General features: G+C 46.9%; 1 protein-coding gene across 1 annotated transcript in view; it reads left to right on the top strand.

Moving 5' to 3' along the window:
• Window positions 1-20,028, top strand: part of NSD2 (nuclear receptor binding SET domain protein 2) — a 504,567-nt gene that overhangs the window by 270,905 nt on the left and 213,634 nt on the right. Inside the window, exon 13 of the mRNA XM_069203845.1 lies at window positions 4,595-4,795. Coding sequence (XP_069059946.1) covers window positions 4,595-4,795 — 201 coding nt within the window. The remainder of the gene's footprint in view (window positions 1-4,594; window positions 4,796-20,028) is intronic.

The raw sequence follows: 20,028 nt of genomic DNA, 5'->3' as shown, positions 1-20,028 counted from the left end.
ATAGCCTGATCCCTGTTGTGTTTTTTTTCTTCCTACTGCCGAGCAATTGTTTACGATGAATAACAGAAGAATAAATGTTGATATGCACATGTGAAGTGCAAAAGAATTTTCAGAACCACTGCTTGATTGTAATCTGGGACTGGATGTTTTTCTTTCTAATACAGGCCTTTGAGCATTTTTTATAACATGACTAGTGTGTTAATTGAGCCGTCAAATGTAGTCGTGTATCATTGGGATGTAATGGATATGAAGTGTTTGAATTGATAACCATTGAGACCTCAGTCAGTGGTGCTTTTTATATATTTTTTTTTTTTTTTTTTTTTTAGATATAACCCCTACCAAGTAATTTTGAGCTTACTTTAGTTCTCACATGTGAGATACTACAATCTAGGAGAAGTAACGTTTGAATTCTAATGAATTCATCCTTTCAGATTTGTCACTTTATGAATCCTCTTTCCAGGATTCAGACTTGACACCAGACTAAATAAGTTGCCTGCTGCTGGTGGTCCCTATTTATCCACACCTCATCAACGCTGGTCCAGGGGGGTTCTGTCTCTCAGTTCAATTCTTGTAATTTTGACCGCGACTATCAAGTGTCTGTTACAATTTCAGAGCTTAACCCCTACCACAAGTGCTGTAAGATAATGCCCTTGTCAGATCCACGTACATTGCATTTGGTGTTTGGGATTGGAATACAATGCCAGTGCCTGCAATTCTTCTGTCACCATGCACCTAAAGGCTTTCTTTCAGCAAGTGAGACAAAGTCTTTTTTTTTACTAATTCTTAGAGGGAGGAACCAAAGCAATCACCTCCCCTGGTAAGTCAAATGCCAGAGAATGATCTCCCATGATGTGTTGCCATGTAACAGAGTGCCATAGAAAAGAGAATTTTTTCTTTTCCTCAAGTCAATGGTCTTGCAGTCTTTCTGCACCATACCCTAATGGTGGACTTATCCACGACATCCAATAAGATCAAGCTGCAAGATGAGACTGGAGTTTTAAGGTCCATCCGCTGACTGCCACGCCGGTTAAGCATGAGAGAGGAGACCGGTCTGAGGGTTTCTGTCCGCAAACCCTGGAAGACTGGTATGGGCAATACTGGGAGGTCATCTAAGGAGCCCCCAGAGTGCATGGAATTCATGCCAGCAATACTGGCATTAGTATTGGGGTATGTAGGAAGTTGGCTCTGTATGCACTATTTCAAAGTAAGGAATAGTATGCACAGAGTCCAAGGGTTCCCCTTAGAGGTAAGATAGTGGCAAAAAGAGATAATACTAATGCTCTATTTTGTGGTAGTGTGGTCGAGCAGTAGGCTTATCCAAGGAGTAGTGTTAAGCATTTGTTGTACATACACACAGGCAATAAATGAGGAACACACACTCGGAGACAAATTCAGCCAATAGGTTTTGTTATAGAAAAATATATTTTCTTAGTTTATTTTAAGAACCACAGGTTCAAATTCTACATGTAATATCTCATTTGAAAGGTATTGCAGGTAAGTACTTTAGGAACTTTGAATCATTACATTAGCATGTATACTTTTCACATAAAACACAATAAGCTGTTTTAAAAGTGGACACAGTGCAATTTTCACAGTTCCTGGGGGAGGTAAGTTTTTGTTAGTTTTGTGAGGTAAGTAAATCACTTACAAGTCTCAGGTTTGGGTCCAAGGTAGCCCACCGTTGGGGGTTCAGAGCAACCCCAAAGTTACCACACCAGCAGCTCAGGGCCGGTCAGGTGCAGAGGTCAAAGAGGTGCCCAAAACGCATAGGCTTCAATGGAGAGAAGGGGGTGCCCCGGTTCCGGTCTGCCAGCAGGTAAGTACCCGCGTCTTCGGAGGGCAGACCAGGGGGGTTTTGTAGGGCACCGGGGGGGACACAAGTCCACACAAAAAGTACACCCTCAGCGGCACTGGGGCGGCCGGGTGCAGTGTAGAAACAAGCGTCGGGTTTTCAATGGAAATCAATGAGAGATCAAGGGATCTCTTCAGTGTTGCAGGCAGGCAAGGGGGGGGCTCCTCGGGGTAGCCACCACCTGGGCAAGGGAGAGGGCTTCCTGGGGGTCACTCCTGCACAGGAGTTCCGTTCCTTTAGGTGCTGGGGGCAGCGGGGGCAGGGTCTTTTCCAGCCGTTGGGAAATGGAGTTCAGGCAGTCGCGGTCAGGGGGAGCCTCGGGATTCCCTCTGCAGGCGTCGCTGTGGGGGTTCAGGGGGGACAACTTTGGTTACTCACGGACTCGGAGTCGCCGGAGGGTCCTCCCTGAGGTGTTGGTTCTCCACCAGTCGAGTCGGGGTCGCCGGGTGCAGTGTTGCAAGTCTCACGCTTCTTGCGGGGAGTTGCAGGGGTCTTTAAATCTGATCCTTGAAACAAAGTTGCAGTTCTTTTGGAGCAGTGCCGCTGTCCTCGGGAGTTTCTTGGTCTCTTGGAAGCAGGGCAGTCCTCTGAGGATTCAGAGGTCGCTGGTCCTGGAGAAAGCGTCGCTGGAGCAGGGTTCTTTAGAAGGCAGGAGACAGGCCGGTAGGACTGGGGCCAAAGCAGTTGGTGTCTTCTTTCTTCTTCTGCAGGGGTTTTCAGCTCAGCAGTCTTCTTCTTCGGTAAGTTGCAGGAATCTAAATTCTTAGGTTCAGGGGAGCCCTTAAATACTAAATTTAAGGGCGTGTTTAGGTCTGGGGGGTTAGTAGCCAATGGCTACTAGCCTTGAGGGTGGGTACACCCTCTTTGTGCCTCCTCCCAAGGGGAGGGGGGTCACATTCCTATCCCTATTGGGGGAATCCTCCATCTGCAAGATGGAGGATTTCTAAAAGTTAGTCACCTCAGCTCAGGACACCTTAGGGGCTGTCCTGACTGGCCAGTGACTCCTCCTTGTTTTTCTCATTATCTCTCCTGGACTTGCCGCCAAAAGTGGGGGCTGTGTCCAGGGGGCGGGGATCTCCACTAGCTGGAGTGCCCTGGGGCATTGTAACACGAAGCTTGAGCCTTTGAAGCTTACTGCTAGGTGTTACAGTTCCTGCAGGGGGGAGGTGTGAAGCACCTCCACCCAGAGCAGTCTTTGTTTCTGTCCTCAGAGAGCACAAAGGCTCTCACCGCATGAGGTCAGACACTCGTCTCTCAGCAGCAGGCTGGCACAGACCAGTCAGTCCTGCACTGAACAATTGGGTAAAATACAGGGGGTATCTCTAAGATGCCCTCTGTGTGCATTTTTTAATAAATCCAACACTGGCATCAGTGTGGGTTTATTATTCTGAGAAGTTTGATACCAAACTTCCCAGTATTCAGTGTAGCCATTATGGAGCTGTGGAGTTCGTTTTTGACAGACTCCCAGACCATACACTCTTATGGCTACCCTGCACTTACAATGTCTAAGGTTTTGCTTAGACACTGTAGGGGCATAGTGCTCATGCACTGGTGCCCTCACCTATGGTATAGTGCACCCTGCCTTAGGGCTGTAAGGCCTACTAGAGGGGTGACTTATCTATACTGCATAGGCAGTGTGAGGTTGGCATGGCACCCTGAGGGGAGTGCCATGTCGACTTACTTGTTTTGTTCTCATCAGCACACACAAGCTGGCAAGCAGTGTGTCTGTGCTGAGTGAGGGGTCCCCAGGGTGGCATAAGATATGCTGCAGCCCTTAGGGACCTTCCCTGGCATCAGGGCCCTTGGTACCAGGGGTACCAGTTACAAGGGACTTACCTGGGTGCCAGGGTTGTGCCAATTGTGGAAACAACTGTACATTTTAGGTGAAAGAACACTGGTGCTGGGGCCTGGTTAGCAGGGTCCCAGCACACTTCTCAGTCAAGTCAGCATCAGTATCAGGCAAAAAGTGGGGGTAACTGCAACAGGGAGCCATTTCTTTACAGGGTATGATTCTGACGTGTTTGATACCAAACATGTCTTGGATCGGAGTTACCATTATGCAGCTGGACCATATGTACCTGTGGCCAGTACACGGGTAAAATGGCTTCCCCACACTTACGAAGTCCAGTGCATTGGAACTGGAGTTTGTAGGGGCACCCATGCTCATTTGGGCTGAAAGGCCATACCATAGGGATGACCTGGTGTAATGACCTAAAGTGAATGGATGCATGCACCTTTTCACGCAGGCTGCAATGGCAGGCCTACAGACACAGTATGCATGGGCTCCCATGGGTGGCATAATACATGCTGCAGCCCATGGGGGGGTGGGGGGGTTTATCCCTGGTGTACCAAGGCCCTGGGTACCTATGTACCATATACTAGGGAGTTACAAGAGTACACCAGTATGCCAATTGTGAGGTGTAAAGGGTACCAAAGCAACCAAGAGAGCACAATCACTGTGTCCTAGCTAGCAGGATGCCAGTAAAAACAGTCTAAGCACACTGATAAACAGGCAAAAAGTGAGGGTAACCTTGCCAAAAAGAGTGACTTTCCTACACACTGGTCCTTGAGTGAGCGCAGTTGTTGATGTTGCGAAAACCTTTAACTTCCTACTGGAAGGCTTGGCTGGCGTGTGTGTGTTTGAGAAGGGTGAAAGAAAATTGCATTATAATATAGCACAGGTAAAAGTTGCTAGAGTGAAGTTCCAGCTGTATATTTTACCAGTATCTTCTGTTTTCCTAGGAATCCATACATGCTTTGCATGTAAGGAGAAACAAATAGAAGTAAAACGGTGTACTGCATCCCAGTGTGGAAAATTCTATCATGAAGCTTGCATGAAGAACTACACACTTGCTGTGATGGATAACAAAGTTTTTCGCTGCCCTCTTCACACTTGTGTGAACTGTTATGCTTTAAATCCTTCCAATCCACGAGCAGCAAAAGGTAAGCAATTTGGTCTGCACCGTTTTTCAACGTTTCTGGTGCTACATCTTTCGGGTCATGTATACCGGCTTTGACTAATGCAGTGTACAAATTGTGTAATGTTTTTTTTAATGTGAGGCTTAATGGAACTGAGTTTAAACATTCTTACCCTGCATAATGGACAAATTTGTAAATACTTACTTGAAATGTCAACATGGAAGATAAAGGACGGCAGGGGAATATGACAATGTGGTTCTGGTTGTTGGTTCTCTAGCCGCTCACAAAACCATAGTCATCTCAGTTATTTGCCATCATCCCTCCTATCACCTTTACTGTGCCTGACCATTTTACTCCATTAGGGCAGTTAGAGCATCTCACAAATCTGTTTAAGACAACGGAATGATTTGTGAAGACTTTGTCTCTGCTTAATGCCCGAGTTGTCAAATCTCAGCCAGAACGAGGAAGAGCCCTGGCCTACAGATTCACTTAGAGATGACTGCCATGGTGCATCTTTCTTTATTTATCTTGAAGGATGAGGGTAGTGGGTGACAGGTGAGTAAGTATTAATAGTCTAAACTCTAAACCAATGTAAGGCTCTATCAAGCTCATCACCCATCACCCTTCTTCCTGCTCCCCCTCATGTGGCTAGTAGTACCCCAGCAAAACCAGTTGATGTATCAACGCAAGGTCAATGGCGTTTCCCCCCTCGTCGTCAACATGATCCTGCTCGGGGTTCATCATCTGGTATCGTTCTCAAATTCTGGGGCAGCCTCTGTCAGACACAACCCTCTCTTCCTCCATGCATCTTCTGTATTTTTTTTTTTTAACCAAATCATTAGTTTTTTACAAATTGGGTTTGTTGATCATATATGCACTTGGAATATGTCAACCTAATCCCCATATCCCTCCCCCCCCTTTGGTATCCAGCTATGTATTTTTATTAGCTAAAACTCTTATTTCTTATTTTATTCTTAATTTATTATTTCTGCTCTGCAACATATGAAATCTCAGACATGTGCCTCAAATGTCACCTGAATTTGAGACCATTATGTGCCTTCATATTCCAGGTCTTCAATGCCTTGTGTTGGTTGCATGTTTTCGTCCATTAGTTGTAGTGAACACAAGTTGTATTTGTTCAGTCTCCCCCACCCCTCAACACTTTACATTTCAGTTCCAGCTCTGATCACCCCTATAGAATCCCAGATAGTACTAGTAGTTTCAATCACAAGAACAGGTTATTTGCACTGTTACGGAGCATACATAAGGTTTCTCCTTCCCTTTTCCTGGACAGCTAGATGCATTTCCTCATCCCATTTTAAGTAACATTTCTCCAGTGTAATAAACATTTGAACTGTGCATGAACTGGGTAGGACCCCGCCTCTTCTTTATCTCTACTTCACTCGTGTGTATCATGGACTCCTGGTAAACCTCCTCATCTCCAGAAGCTTGTCCTGCAGTGTGAATCTATTCTAGAATCACATATTCTCCAGTATTGGATGTTTCATAGATTCACATGCTTGTATCATTCCTCGTCAAAGTGGGAGTCCCATGGTACCATAGAAAAGCAGTTAAGAAAAGCCACATTGAAGTAAATGGAAAATACATTCACTTTAATAGTTTCAGTGTTATTAGAAATTACCCAAAATCCAGCAGATCAGGCGACAGCCCCCTTTAGAATCCTGCAGTCTTTCAGATTTTCTACTGCACATCCTGTGATGGGAGTCTCCCTTAGCGCTGCTCAGTTTTTCTGCTTTTCAAATATACCTGAGAGGATTTCCCTTCAAGACCGCTTTTGTTCTCTTTGCTGATCTTTATTCTGACTAAACCATCATGTTGGCTCCAGCCAAAAAAAGATTATTTCGACCCTGCTATACCTGTGTGAAAAATGAGGCTTCACTTAGATGACGCACACAAAAACTGCATCTACTGCCTTCAGCCTGACCCCCAAGTGAGAGACTGCAAGACTTTACAAATTTTTTTTGCAAAAGACTTTGATAGAGAGGCTAAACTCCTTTTATGGCTCCAGAAGCTAAAAACTAAGGAATGGCATTTATCTGAGGAGGATAGTGATCATTCCTTGGAAATTATAGCTTCAAGTAAGAGAGAAAGATCTACTGACAGATTGTCCCCAGGTTCACAGAAGGCAATGGAAAAAGCCCATCATTCACACTCTGAGAGAACGTGGTTCACTGCTTTGGAGAGGGCCTGTAAAGTACAGAGGGTCCCCCAAAGGCAGTGGGCAGCAATTGTGTGTGTCTCCTTTTCTAAAAAGGTTAGTGACAGGTTCCTTACTGTCCGAGAAGAGGATGCAGACAACTACACAGTTCTCAACACTTTTAGATGGGTTTGGTCTGACTACTGAACAATACAGAATCAAGTTCAGAGAGACCAGGAAAGAGTCCTCCTAAGATTGGGTACATTTTGTGGACTGTTCTGTAAAGGCTCTGGTAGGCTGGTTGCATGGGAACCAAGTCAGTGATTATCAGGGCTTGTACAGGCTAATCTTAAGAGCACATTTTGACTGTCTGATGTGTTGCATCAGCACCTAATGGACTAAATCTGACCTCTCCCCAAGAATTTGGAAAGAAGGCAGACAAGTGGGTCCGCACCAGGGTGAGTAGGAACCCTTACACAGGGTGTGACCACAAAAAGAAAGCATCAGGTAAGTATCAGGATAAGGGTGGGAACAGAGAGAAATAAACTGTCTTCATCAGGCCCACAGAATTCCTCTGGGGGAGGGGGCAAATCCTCTTCCCCCAACTTCAAAAATCGTTGGTGCTATATCTGTAAAAACAAAGGCCATAGGCCAGGGCAGCTCCTGTCCTAAGAAAGGCACTAAGCCTTCCACCACTACTAATTCCACCCCTACTCCTAGTACCCCTAGCAATAGCCATAGTGGTGGAACTGCTAACAATAGTCCATCTAAGAGTGTAGCTGGGCTCGCTTTAGTGACTGTAGTGGGGTCTGGCCTGGTTAGAGAGACTTCTGAGGCAGTGTTAGTCTCTGATGTGGGCATGGGGCATTGACCTTGCCGCCCTTGCTGTCTGTCCCCTTATCTTGGGTAAGTACAGGCAGCATCCCCTGATAAATGTGGTTCAGGCTGAGGCCTACAAGGACACAGGTGCCAGTGTCACTATGGTGAGTGAAAAACTGGTGTCCCCTGAGCAACACTTACTTGGTCACAGGTCCCAAGTGACTAATGCTCATAGTAACTTTGTGCCCCCCCATGAGCAGTTATTGATTTCAGCTGGGGGTGGGTTACTGGTCCTAAAAGAGTTGTGGTTTCCTCAGACCTCCCTGTAGTGACTACTAGGGAATTACTTGGAGACTTCAGCTTAGGCTGAAGTGGAGCTGGAAGCCCATGCAGCAATGCTGGCCATCCCAGGGCATATTTTGTCCTCACAAGAGCACAGGCAAAGAACCGAAAAGAACAAGGAACCTTGGAGCCTGAAACAATGGCCCAAGAGCAGGAAGGGGAAGAAAGTACCCCCTACTCAAACCACCAGTGAGAATTCACCTCCTGACGGAGAGAAATCCACTCCTTGGGTGGAAACCACACCAGAGGAGCTGCAAGCTGACATAGCTGAGCTCTTGGGTGCAGGGGGGCCTGCCAGGGAGAAATTCAGTAGGAAACAACAAACTTGTCCCACACTGGAGAGCGTGAGGCAGCAAGTTGCAGCTCAAGAGGCAGGGGATATTACTGGCACCCATAAGGTGTTCTGGAAAGACAGTGTGCTATATTCAGTCAAGGGACCACCAAACCTGGTGCCACCAGGAGATTGGTGGTTCCTCTGAAGTATAGAGTTTCTGCTGACCTTAGCCCATGATATTCCACATGGGGAAAGCAAGACTTAGGACAGGCTTGTCCCTCACATTGGCTGGCCCCATTTTTGAAGACACAAAAGAGGTTTGTTGCTCGTTTGTCACCTGGCAAGCCAGTGGCAAGATAGGTGGCACCCCATAGGCCACCTTAATTCTACTTCCAGTGGTTGGGGATCCCTTTGAGAGGGTTGGGTGGTTATTGTTGGCCTCCTGGACCCTCCCACAGCCTCTGGGATCCAGTTCATACTGGTGGTGGACCATGCCACCAGGTTCCCAGAAGCCGTTCTTCTTAGGACCGCTACAGTTCCTGCAGTGGCCAAAGCCGTTCTTGGTATCTTTTCAAGAGTGGGGTTTCCTAAAGCCTTGGTATCAGGCAGAGGTGCAAACTTCATGTTTGCTTACCTGAAAGGAATGTGGTGACTTAAAAGTTCACCACTCCTTACCACCCCCAAACAAATTGCTTAGTAGAGGTGTTTAACAAACCTCTCAAGGGTATGATAATTGGACTCTCTGGAAAAACTCAGGAGAAGAGTGGATGTCCTATTACCATGCCTCCTCTTTAACTATAGGTAGGTCCCTTAGAAAGGAGTGGGCCACAGCCCATTTGAACTTCTGTTTGGGCACCCTGTTAGGGGTCCAGTTGCTCTTGTTAGAGAAGGCTGGGAGCAACCTCTCAACCCTCCCAAACTAGACATAGTGGACTATGTACTTGGCTTCATGGCTGAGTATACAAAGAGTGCCACTAAAAACCTTCAGGCCAGCCAGGAGTTGCAGAAACATTGGCATGACCAGAAGGCTGTGCTAACTATATACTAGCCAGGACAGAAAGTGTGTATCCTGGAGCCTGTGGCTCCCAGGGCACTCCAGGACAAGTGGACTGGTCCCCACACCATTGTTGAGGAAAAGGGTGAGGTCACCTACCTAAAAGGCCTTGGCACTCCCAGAATCGCCCTCAGGGGGCTTTACGTGAACTACCTTAAGCCCTACTATGACAGGGCTGATCTGACCCTGCTCATGTCAACTGATGAGGGACAGGAAGAAGAGTGACCCTCTCCCTGAATTCTTCTCACACACTGCAGCTGGTGGCTAAGTCTATGGGGTAGTTCTTGCTGACTGCTTCTGAGTCCCAGAAGGAGGACTGCAGATATCTCCTAGGGCTGTTGCGAGAACTGTTCTCCCTTACACCTGGTAAAACCACATGGTGTGAACATACCATTGACATAGGGGGCAGCCTGCCTATAAAAAGTAAAATCTACAGGCAACTTGACCATGTCAGAGACTGCATCAAGTCTGAAGTATAGAAGATTCCAGACCTAGGAGTCAGAGCCCTCAGATAGCTCTTGGGCTAGCCCTTTGATACTTGTTGCAAACCCCCACTCCCAAAATGGAAAAAGGGAGATGTGGTTTTGTGTAGACTACAGGGGGCTTAACACTGTTACCAAAACAGATGCTCATCCTATCCCTAGAGCAGATGAGCTTATAGATACTGGCATCTGCCAAGTATCTAAGCACATTTGTTCTGACTGCTGGATAGTGGCAGATCAAGTTATCAAATAATGCTAAACCTAAAACTGCATTTTCCACCATTGGAGGGCGCTATCACTACACAGTAATGCCCTTTGGGCTGAAAAATGCACCTGCCACAATCCAAAGGCTGGTGAATACAGTTTCCTCAAGGATTGGAAGACTGTAGTGCAGCTTATCTTGATGATATAGCTTTATCTCCACTTGGGATAATCACCTGGTCCAGCTGTGGAATGTTTTGGAGGCCCTGCAAAAAGCAGGCCTCACTATCAAGGCCTCTAATTACCAGATAGGGCAGGGGAATGTAGTATATCTGGTCCACTTTTGAGGTTGTCCATATCCCTACAGGGAATGTACTATGCAGTGGAACATAGACCTGGGACTAACCACTCCACTGCAGATGGACTCTCCAGATATTGCCACTTAGACAATGAAGACTCATCTGGACGTGGTTAGCCTTATTATCCTGCGTTTGGTGGGGATGGAAGGAGTTATGTAGGAAAGTATCCTATTTGCATGGTTACCCCCCTTTTTTTGCCTGATGTCAGTAATGTTTTTGACTGTTTACTGGGATCCTTCTAACCAGGCCCCAGTGAGTGTGCTCTCTCCCTCTAAATTTGGTTGCTGGGAATTCACACACCCCATATTTGGCATACTGGCACCCCCATATAAGTCCCTAGTATATGGTACCCAGGACATTGGGTTACCAGGGGTTCCCTGTGGGCTGCAGCATGTATTATGGGAGCCTATGTAAAATGTGTCTGCAGACCTGCCATTGCAGCCTGCGTGAAAAGGTGCATGCACCCTTTGACTTCTGGTCACTGTCACTCCTATGGTAGGCCCTCCTAGCCCAGAGAGCAGGGTGTAGTTAACTGTGAGGGCACCCCTGCATGAGTAGATGTGCCCCCACAAACGCCAGCTCCATTTTCCTGGACTTCCTGAGTGTAGGGAGACCATTTTACCCATGTTCAGGACATAGGTCACTACCTATGTCCAGTTACATAATGGTAACCCCGAACCTGAGCATTTTTTATATCAAACATGTCCGAGTCCTACCCCAATACTGTTGCCAGTATTGGTTGTATTATTTCATGCACTCCTGGGGCTCCTTCGAGGACCCCCAGCATTGCTCTTACCAGCTTTCTGGGGTTTTCCAGGCAGCTCATGATGCTCCCACCCCTCTGATGGGTTTCCTGCCTTCTTGCTGCTTGACCAGCTTAAGCCCAGGAAGACAGAACAAAGTATTTCCTTCGAGGGGGGGGTAGCTCTCCCTTTGGAAATAGGCGTTACATGACTTGGGAGGGATAGCCTCCCCAAGCCACTGGTATGCTTTGAAGGGCACATTTGCTGCCCTCCTTTTAGAAACCAGTCTGCACAGGTTCAGGGACCTCCAGTCCCTGTTCTGGCGTGAAACTGGACAATGGAAAGGGGAGTAACCACTCCCCTGTCCATCACCACCCCATGGATGGTGGACAGAGGCCTCTGGAACATCTGAGTGGCCAGGTCAGACAGGTGGCGTCACAGCCCCCTCCCGATAGGTGGTTATCTTGCTAGGTGACCAATCCCCCTTCCATTGCTATTTATGGTCTTCCGCTTCAGTGGGTCCTCAGATTTGACGTGCAAGACTCCAGCAGGACTCCTGCAACGTTTACTTAGACTTCTGGCCGTTGGAACTGCAACTGTACTCTTGTTCTAACCTTGTGTGTTTTTTGGTTTGTCCAGCTCCCCTCTACTGATTCCAGTTCCTTGGGTCGGGGCTCAACGTTTGTATTCCACTTTTAGTATAGCCTTTCAAGTCTTTGGGGGTGGAAAAGCAGTTTTTAGGTCTCATTAAAAAAAAAGTGCAGCATTACTGCAAATGATGAAATCTTTGAAAATATAAATTATGCAACATATTTATATTAAATATTTCTCTAAGTGGCAAAATATGCAAAAAGAAAATAAAACTGACATAGTGGGCATAGTTATGTCACCTTCATTTCTTTGTGCAGATACTTCACATGAGGATAAATATTAGTCACAAAACTTACATCATGCCTCCTAGGACCGGATTCAACATTTAATAAGGCAAATTAAACAAATAAGGAACAGAAGAGGAAATGGCTACTCACCTACGTAGACCATCTCCTCGTAATGACTTAACTTCCTGTCATGTAGCTTTTAAAAGAGCAGCAGAGCACATGGGGGGGGGGGGGGGGGGAGAGAAGCAAGAGTACTGTTTCTTGCTAGACACAATACAATCCATACAAAAGTATAGCTATTAGATTTTCCTTTTCTATCTATTGAAGTGGTTTACAGGTTGTGGTCCGCAGAACCCTGGGGGCCTGCAAAGCCTGTTCAGAGGGTCTGCGACTGCTTAGAAAATTAAATAACATTAACAGATTAGGTGCCCAGCTTTCAGTAATGAGTAACTGGTGGGGGGGGGTCCTCTGATTCCAGTAATGATTCATTGGGGGGTCCCTGGGTTCCAGTAATGATACAGTGGGTGTCTACAGAAGTCAAAAGGTTGAGAATCACTGATGTATTGTATTATAGCAAAGCAAAGAAGTCATTAAGATTCAGGCAACAGGTAAGGTGGTTAAATGTAGACAAAAGAAAAAATTACAAAGGCTCTCCTTTTGATACAGTCTACAATAAAACATGTCTTTAGATGGTCTACATGAAAACATGTGTAGAGCCAGACTCGGTCAATGTGTCTGTAGCTTGTAGATGATATTTGAATAAGATGTCAACCTCAAGATAAATTGGTAGATGTGGTGTAGAAAAGAAAGTTGTGTGCATCATGTATCTGATGGGTAATGGCTAATTTCAGTGCTCTCTTGAGCAAATAAACATATGAATATAAGAAATGGAAAAGATGTGCTCCATTGCGACCTAGATAGAGAGTAAAAGCTATTGTTAAAGATATGGAGACACTATTAAGCACTTGTTAAAAGCGATTATGTTGCTCAAACTTTAAGTATGCAGCAAGATACTGGATCAGTCGCATGAAGGCATGGTTGGGTCAGTGTGTCTGAGATTGAGGCTCATGTTCAGGCATACATGGATATCCAATTGAATGGAAAGCCTTTTGGAAGATGTCACCGAAGACAATAAGAGGTATTTGTTGGACTTGGCCCTCTTCTCAAGCTCACCTCCAAATGTTTTGTACCTTCCGCAACCCTCCTAGCCCCCCCCCCCCCCCCCCCCCCCTCCCCCACCTCCCCACACACTTTCAGATTTTCGTTTTTCTTGGCTTTCGGACTCTGCACACTTTACACCTGATAACCAGTGCTAAAATGAATGTTCTCTCTCCTTTAAAAATGGTGAAATTGGCTAACACCCAATTGGTACATTTAGTTTACTTAAACTTTTTATAATTTCCCCCAGGCATCAGTCTTGTTCTGGAGATTTTTCTTGAGAAGTACCCCTTTGTGCTGTTGGGTGGCGTCCATCGGCTCTGCATCCATCGGTGTCCTACCGGAAATATTGTTGGTCCTATATAGGTGCCATCCCTGCATGCTGATGTCCGTTCTTTTCTTTCTACACCAACCAGCGCCTGTCAGTCAACTTTTTCCTGTTTAAGTCAACTTTTATCAAAGTTTTCGAGTTATTTAAATTCTGATGCCTCAAGGTTATTGAGGAAGACTGGATTGAAGCCCAACGGTTCCTGTCATCCGGTTATGTCTGTGACGAATCAGCACCTTGTGTGTCTTTGGTGCCTGGGGTGGGACCACGACCGAAGGCAATGGCAGCAGGACGCTCGACTTCACGCAAGTTAATGTCAGTCGAAAGGAAGGTCTCTGAATCAGTCACCGAGACACCCCTCGTCGTTACTCTACTCCAAGTCTGTGGGATGATTGGGTAAGTTGAGGCATAAGGAGTCAGAGTGCTAGACTTCTCTTCGAATGCCATGCCTCCCTGAGTTTCCCAGAGCCAAAGCAAACCATGCTCACCTGAAAGTTCTGTGAGGTCATGCACCTTCTTTTTGGGTAGTTCCACACCCCTGGTATGCCTTCGGGCCCCGTGAAGTCGCAGAGGGTGCCTTCGGGTTCAGTGCCAGTGGCTTTGTCCCAGGGACCATCAATGGATCCATACCTGGATCCAAACTGGCATCGGTTGTGCCAGCCCAACCTTCTTCAGTGCCAGTGCCACCCGTGTCCACGAGTGATGCCATCCCCATTCTTATTGCCGACATGTAGCTGGATGGGTGTCCTAAGATTCAGACTCCAGCAGGAGCCTTGCCTCCTATGTCAGATGCTGAGCCCCTTTCCTGGGGGGTTAGGTTATGGTTAGGAATGGGGGTGGGGGGGGGGTGGTTGCTGGATCCTTAAGAATACCAGCACCAAGGCCCTATTGACTGGTGTACAGGCTTTGGTGAAGCCAGCAGACTGGATACTTCTCCAGATACTGGCCTGCTTTCTCCCCTTACTGTGGCTACGGGGGAGAGAGCTTTATATTTAGTGGTGGTGTGAAGAGCAGCCGAGGTCCAGGAGCTGCCTTCATGGGTGCAGTGGTTGCTGGAGCTGCCGTGCTCCCTTTCGCCACAAGCCTGTGGGAGAGGGTAAGTCTGGCAGAGACTGCAGGCATCTTGGTAGAGTCCAAGATCGGTGAGACTGCACTGGACTCAGTCTCTGGGCAGCTGGGTACCTGTGTTGGCACAGTCGGTTAACTTCCTTCAGTCCTGGACATCTAGTGCAGAGGTCCCTTCTGGTGGTGGGTGTCCAGGGTTGCTGCAGTGTCTTTGGAGTTCCTTGTTGCAGGGCAACAATGGAGACTTGAGTCTTTATTTAAGGCTGGATGAGTTAACTTCTTGTGCAGAAGGGGCTGAGTCCAGTTCAGCTGCTGCTTTTCCTTTTCTGCGAGAACTCTTCTTTGTCCGTGTCTTCTTAGGTTGTCGAAATCTGAGTTCTAGGGTTCAGGGGTGCCATCTAAATATTCAATTTAGGTGCATTACAGGAAGTACCAGGCAGTAGCCAATGGGCTGACCACCTTGAGGGTGACTACACCCTTCCTATGACCATTTCCGCTGGGAAGTGGACATAACACTAACCTTGTGGCTTAATTCCTTCCAAGCAAGATGGAGGAATTTGAAAAGTAGTGTCCTCTTCAGCTTGTCTATTTTAGGGGTGGAACTGGCATGAAGTAGGCACTCCTAGTTTAACAAATGGGTTTATGATGGGGGGGATTGATCATCTTCACCATCTGGAGACACCAGGGTCTCATTACAAAGGCGACAAGGGCTTTGAAGCTCCCCGCCCTGGAATGTTCATCCTGCCTGGGACAGACGATCACTCCTCTGCCCAGAGTAGGCCTTTGTCTCGGGCCCAATAGAGCAATGGATGTCACTTGGAGGGGGGGGCGTGTGGAAACGCGTCTGTCTTGGCTGTACTGGTCAGGACCAGTCAATCTGCACACTAGTAGCAGGTAGGTTTTCAGAGGGCACCAATAAGGTGCCTTTTTCTTTTTTGTTTTGTTTAAAAAAAAATCCAATACTAGGATCAGTGAGGGGCAGAGAAGCCATCATGTAGCTAGGGGACTCGTAATGACCACTGTCTGGAACACGCATTTAAAATTTCCTCCCTGTGCACTTACTGTGCACAGAATCAATAGACATAGCTGGGGCATGTGTGCTCAGGCATATATGCCCTTACATGTGCTTGGGTGCACAATGCTTTAGGCGTGACTTGCACTTTGCACATGCAGTGACAGGGTACCTTGCACACATGGGTGTGTGACAGGTCGTGTTTTCAATTTAGCTGCACCAACAGATGCAGTCTGCAATGGCAGCTCTGTTTGGGTTTGGTGAGAGATCCCCGAGGCTGGCACAATTGGTGTTGCATTCCTCAGAGACCTTTCTTAATACCCCCAGGCCCTAGTTAACAGGGGTACCATTTACTAGGGACTTACAGTGGTAGCTAACGAGTTTGCCAGTTATGAAAAACAGCTGTTCAGTTCTGGGGGAAAAGATCTGGGACTGGGGACCTGGTTAGCAGGGACCCAGTGCACTAACAGTCAAAGCCACATCTGAAACCTGGCAAGAAAAGTGGGGCTAATTATGTCAAAAAGGGTGCTTTCCTACAACTACTACCTGGACAGTCTGGTCCGTTAGGACGGGCACTTTCATATATGATCTTGGAGCTGGTATTCTTTGGGTATCTATTCTAAGGTAAGCAGTCTGCAACTATGTCTCTATCAGGTAAACAAGTTACTTACCTTCGGTAACGCCTCATCTGGTAGAGACAATATCTAGGTGCAGATTCCTTACCAGCCACCCATCCTCCCCGCTCTCTGTACTCATTTCTAGGGGCAGGGACTCAGCTTTCAGGGCCCTATGTTTGACGACAAGTATTCTGTGTTCTTCATGGCTCGGTGTGTAAAGCTGTGAAAAGAAACGGACGTCTGCGCACTGGGGTGGTGCCTATATAGGAACCGCAACATCATACCTGGTGCGGACTATGACTAACCCGGAACCGATTGACACCACCTAACAGCACATAGGGGTACTGCTCAAGAAAATTCTATGTATCTTGTCTGATGCTTGGGAATTCTAAGGTAAGGAATCTACAACTAAATATAGTCTCTACCAGATATGGCATTACTGAAGGTATGTAACTTGTTCTTTGGTGTCATTTTATTTATTGAAGTTCACTCTTTCTAAATTGGTGTGGGATTTTTTTTTGTGTGGTGTTCACTTTATTACGGTTTGTGTGCTGCATAAATACTTTACAAAGTGCCTAAGTTAAGCCTGACTGCTTTCTTACCAAGCTACCAGAGGGTTAAACTCGGGTTATTTTAGTGACTCTTTGTATTTCACGCTGTCAAGGATTGCAGTTGTTGCTTGAGAAGGGTTCTCACTCCCTCAACCAGTAACCCAATTTCATACAGTAACAATACATTAGGATCCATTAGAAGCAATGCAAAGGTGGGGACATTACTTCAGAAAAAGCGGCCACAGGGCAGAAAACATACCAGAAAACATACCAGCAGCAATGATAATCACGACCTGCTGCTGGATCACCATTCAACGCTGCTTGGCAACAGTCAAATCAACAATGGCAGTCCTTTTGAAGAATTATCGGAAAGAGTTCAAAACACAATGTTCTGTTATTTCCTCGAAGTGACCTTTTGAAACAGCAGATGCAGTGGAGGCCAGAGGTGGTGAATGCATAGTTACAACACAATCATCAAATATAAAGCCAATGGCCAGATGAAATCCAATCATATTATGATGGTAAAGGAGGTGCAATACCTTGTCCTCATTGGAATGCTATGCTAGTTTCAGACATATAGCGAAAAATAAAGGAGTGTATTCTTTGTATATTATGTGTGTACTCCGCATCACTTCTGCCTTTGGTTCTTGGAATCCTTCTGCAGCTTTGTGAACGTTTGAGGCCTGTTGTTATCATTATATATAGTTTCTCTTTATACAGGTTTTCCGCAAGCTCTCTTCAGACTTTGGTCTGTTATTCATATTTTTCATAAGCATACTACAACCTGGGGCAGTGGGTCAGCTTACTTCAGCCATTGGCTTATTCAGTGTGGGTGACTGCCTTTACGCTTGTGCCCATCTGCCTGAAATGTAGTCCACTTCAGTGCCAGGGTTGGTTGGACAGTCTGATTTCAGTCATTCTAATAGGAAAATATTTTTGCACCAGTTTCTGAATGCTCACCCTCCTTATCTGATAGACTTCTAACTGCATATTCCTTTCCTTAGAATATTCCTCAGGCGTCAGACTGGATTGGGAAATTCTCACGCTGTACTCCTGCACACCAGTCGGTGGCATAGTTTGGCTCTGCGTTGTCCGCACCAGATTAGGTGCGGTTGCCTATATAGGCACCACTCCAACACGCTGACGTCAGTTCTTTTCTTTCTGTAGCACAGGTCAGGAGAGACTTTACCACTAGTCATTTTTTGGGCTGACTTTTTTTCTTGAGGATTTTTCTTTTGTGATTTCATCTCCTGGTGTGATGGGGATTTCTCCCAAGAAGCCCACAGGCTTCAAACCATGTGGTACCTCTCACAGGCAGATGTCTAACAGCCACTAATCTGGTTTACCTTGGTGCCTGGAGCGGTACAGCGACTTCAAGATTTGCAAGGATTGCTGCTCCATGAATCTCAGGTGCTGAGGGAATGGTCCTCAAGCCCCTCACCACCTAACATTGAATGTCTCTGTGACGTTCTCGATCCTAGTCATGGGGACCACTTGTGGAGTCTGTCCTGACTGTCGTCGTCTCGGTCATCGGGTTGGTCTCATATAAAGAAGTCTAAGACATCGAAGCGCTCTTAGACTTCTCTGCCCTGATCCAAGTAATCAAACCTGGTGCAGGTGCATCTGCACCCTAGGCCTCGCTCCACGGTGAAGCCTGTTCCAGGGTCATGTCCGCGATTCCCAGATTTTCCCAGAGCAACCGCCATACAACTCAGTTTTATGAGGCTATACACCTCATATTTGGGCAGCTCGATCCTTCTAAAGCACCTTTGGGGCCCCATTGGTACCATAGAGCCCCTACTTGCTATCCACTGGTGGGTTCGTCCTCTGTGCCAGTCGGGCCCCTTGCATCCAGTGCTGGTTCCTGAGTACCGATACCCATGAGACCACAACCTCGTCGATACCTGCTCCAGTGCCGTCGCCCCACAGCAAAGCAGGCCCCATTGTAATACCAGACTAGGACACTAGACGCCCATTGCAGAATCATGCACCGACTGGTACAATACCTTATGAGTGGGAACCAGTATTTTTTTTTTTTCCTTCCCCACAGGCCTGGGGAGGGTGGTGATTGGGAGAAGTCAGAGGGCCTTTACCATCACCCCCTGAATGATGCAGAGGACTACTGATATAAGGAACAGATGGATATAAGATGTTTGGACAGTTCACCATACACTGTCCTGGTCTCTCTCCCTACCTTGGCTATGCAGGGATGGTGTGGAGGGCAGCTGAGGTCCTTGACCTTCAGCTGCCCACAGTGACAGTCAAGACGAATGTCTTGAGGTGCTTCAGCTGAGAATCACCCCTTCCCTACCCTTCCTGCCATTCAGTGGCTTTTACAGATGTCCTCCATGGGATCAGGTCCAAGCTCTGCACAGGTGCTGCTTTCCACAGGACAATTGCCTACCGCCTTTGTCTTGATCCTGGGGACCCCAGCTTTCTCATCCCGCACCCCACCCTGGAGAACTTGGCTGATCCAAGCCTCCACTTCCAGAATCAACCCTGGCACGTTCCCTACCACTCCACCAAATAGGGAATCCGCACCTGAACCTACACACACTCCACCTTCCTTTGTGTAGATTAAGCAGCAACTTTTGACAGCTTTTGACGTTTGTGATGTTATTTTGGCAGCCAGGCATCCCTTCAAGGCAGTACATACCTGAAATGCAGACATATTTGTGGCATATTGAACATCAATACTTACAGATCCCCTGTTTGCACCCTAACCACAAGTTCTTCCATTTGTTCTTTCTTTTGCCCTGCAGGGTTTTGTTCTGGGCCGTGACATTTTTGCAGTTGCTGGACCAAACTTTAAAAGTCGTATGTTGTGGCTAGGTTCCTGAACGGACTACAGCACGCTCTCCTTCCCTCCCATCCATCCCCCCTCCACCGCCCCCAGTCATTCATCATGCCCCAGTGGTACCTTAACTTGGTTCTTACCTTCCTCTGTGCCTCCTTCGAGTCATTACATCCCTACTTCCCCAGTTACTAACTACCAAAACAGTCTTTCTAGTGGCCATAACATCAGCCAGGAGGGTCATCGAGCTGCAGGCCCTCTGTACAATCTCCTTATACCACTTTTACCCAGACAGGCTGTTTGTGAGGACTCAATCCTCCTTCCTTCCAAAGGTTGTGACACCCTTTCATGAAGGCCAAACTATCATATTGCCTACCTTCTTTGCTTGGCCTCCCCCTTCTAATGAACAGGAGAGACTCACC

Source organism: Pleurodeles waltl, chromosome 1_2, assembly GCF_031143425.1.
Source record: "Pleurodeles waltl isolate 20211129_DDA chromosome 1_2, aPleWal1.hap1.20221129, whole genome shotgun sequence".
Taxonomy (NCBI): Eukaryota; Metazoa; Chordata; class Amphibia; order Caudata; family Salamandridae; genus Pleurodeles; species Pleurodeles waltl.
Note: the sequence above shows the minus strand (reverse complement) of the source record. Positions and strands in the feature narration are given on the sequence as shown.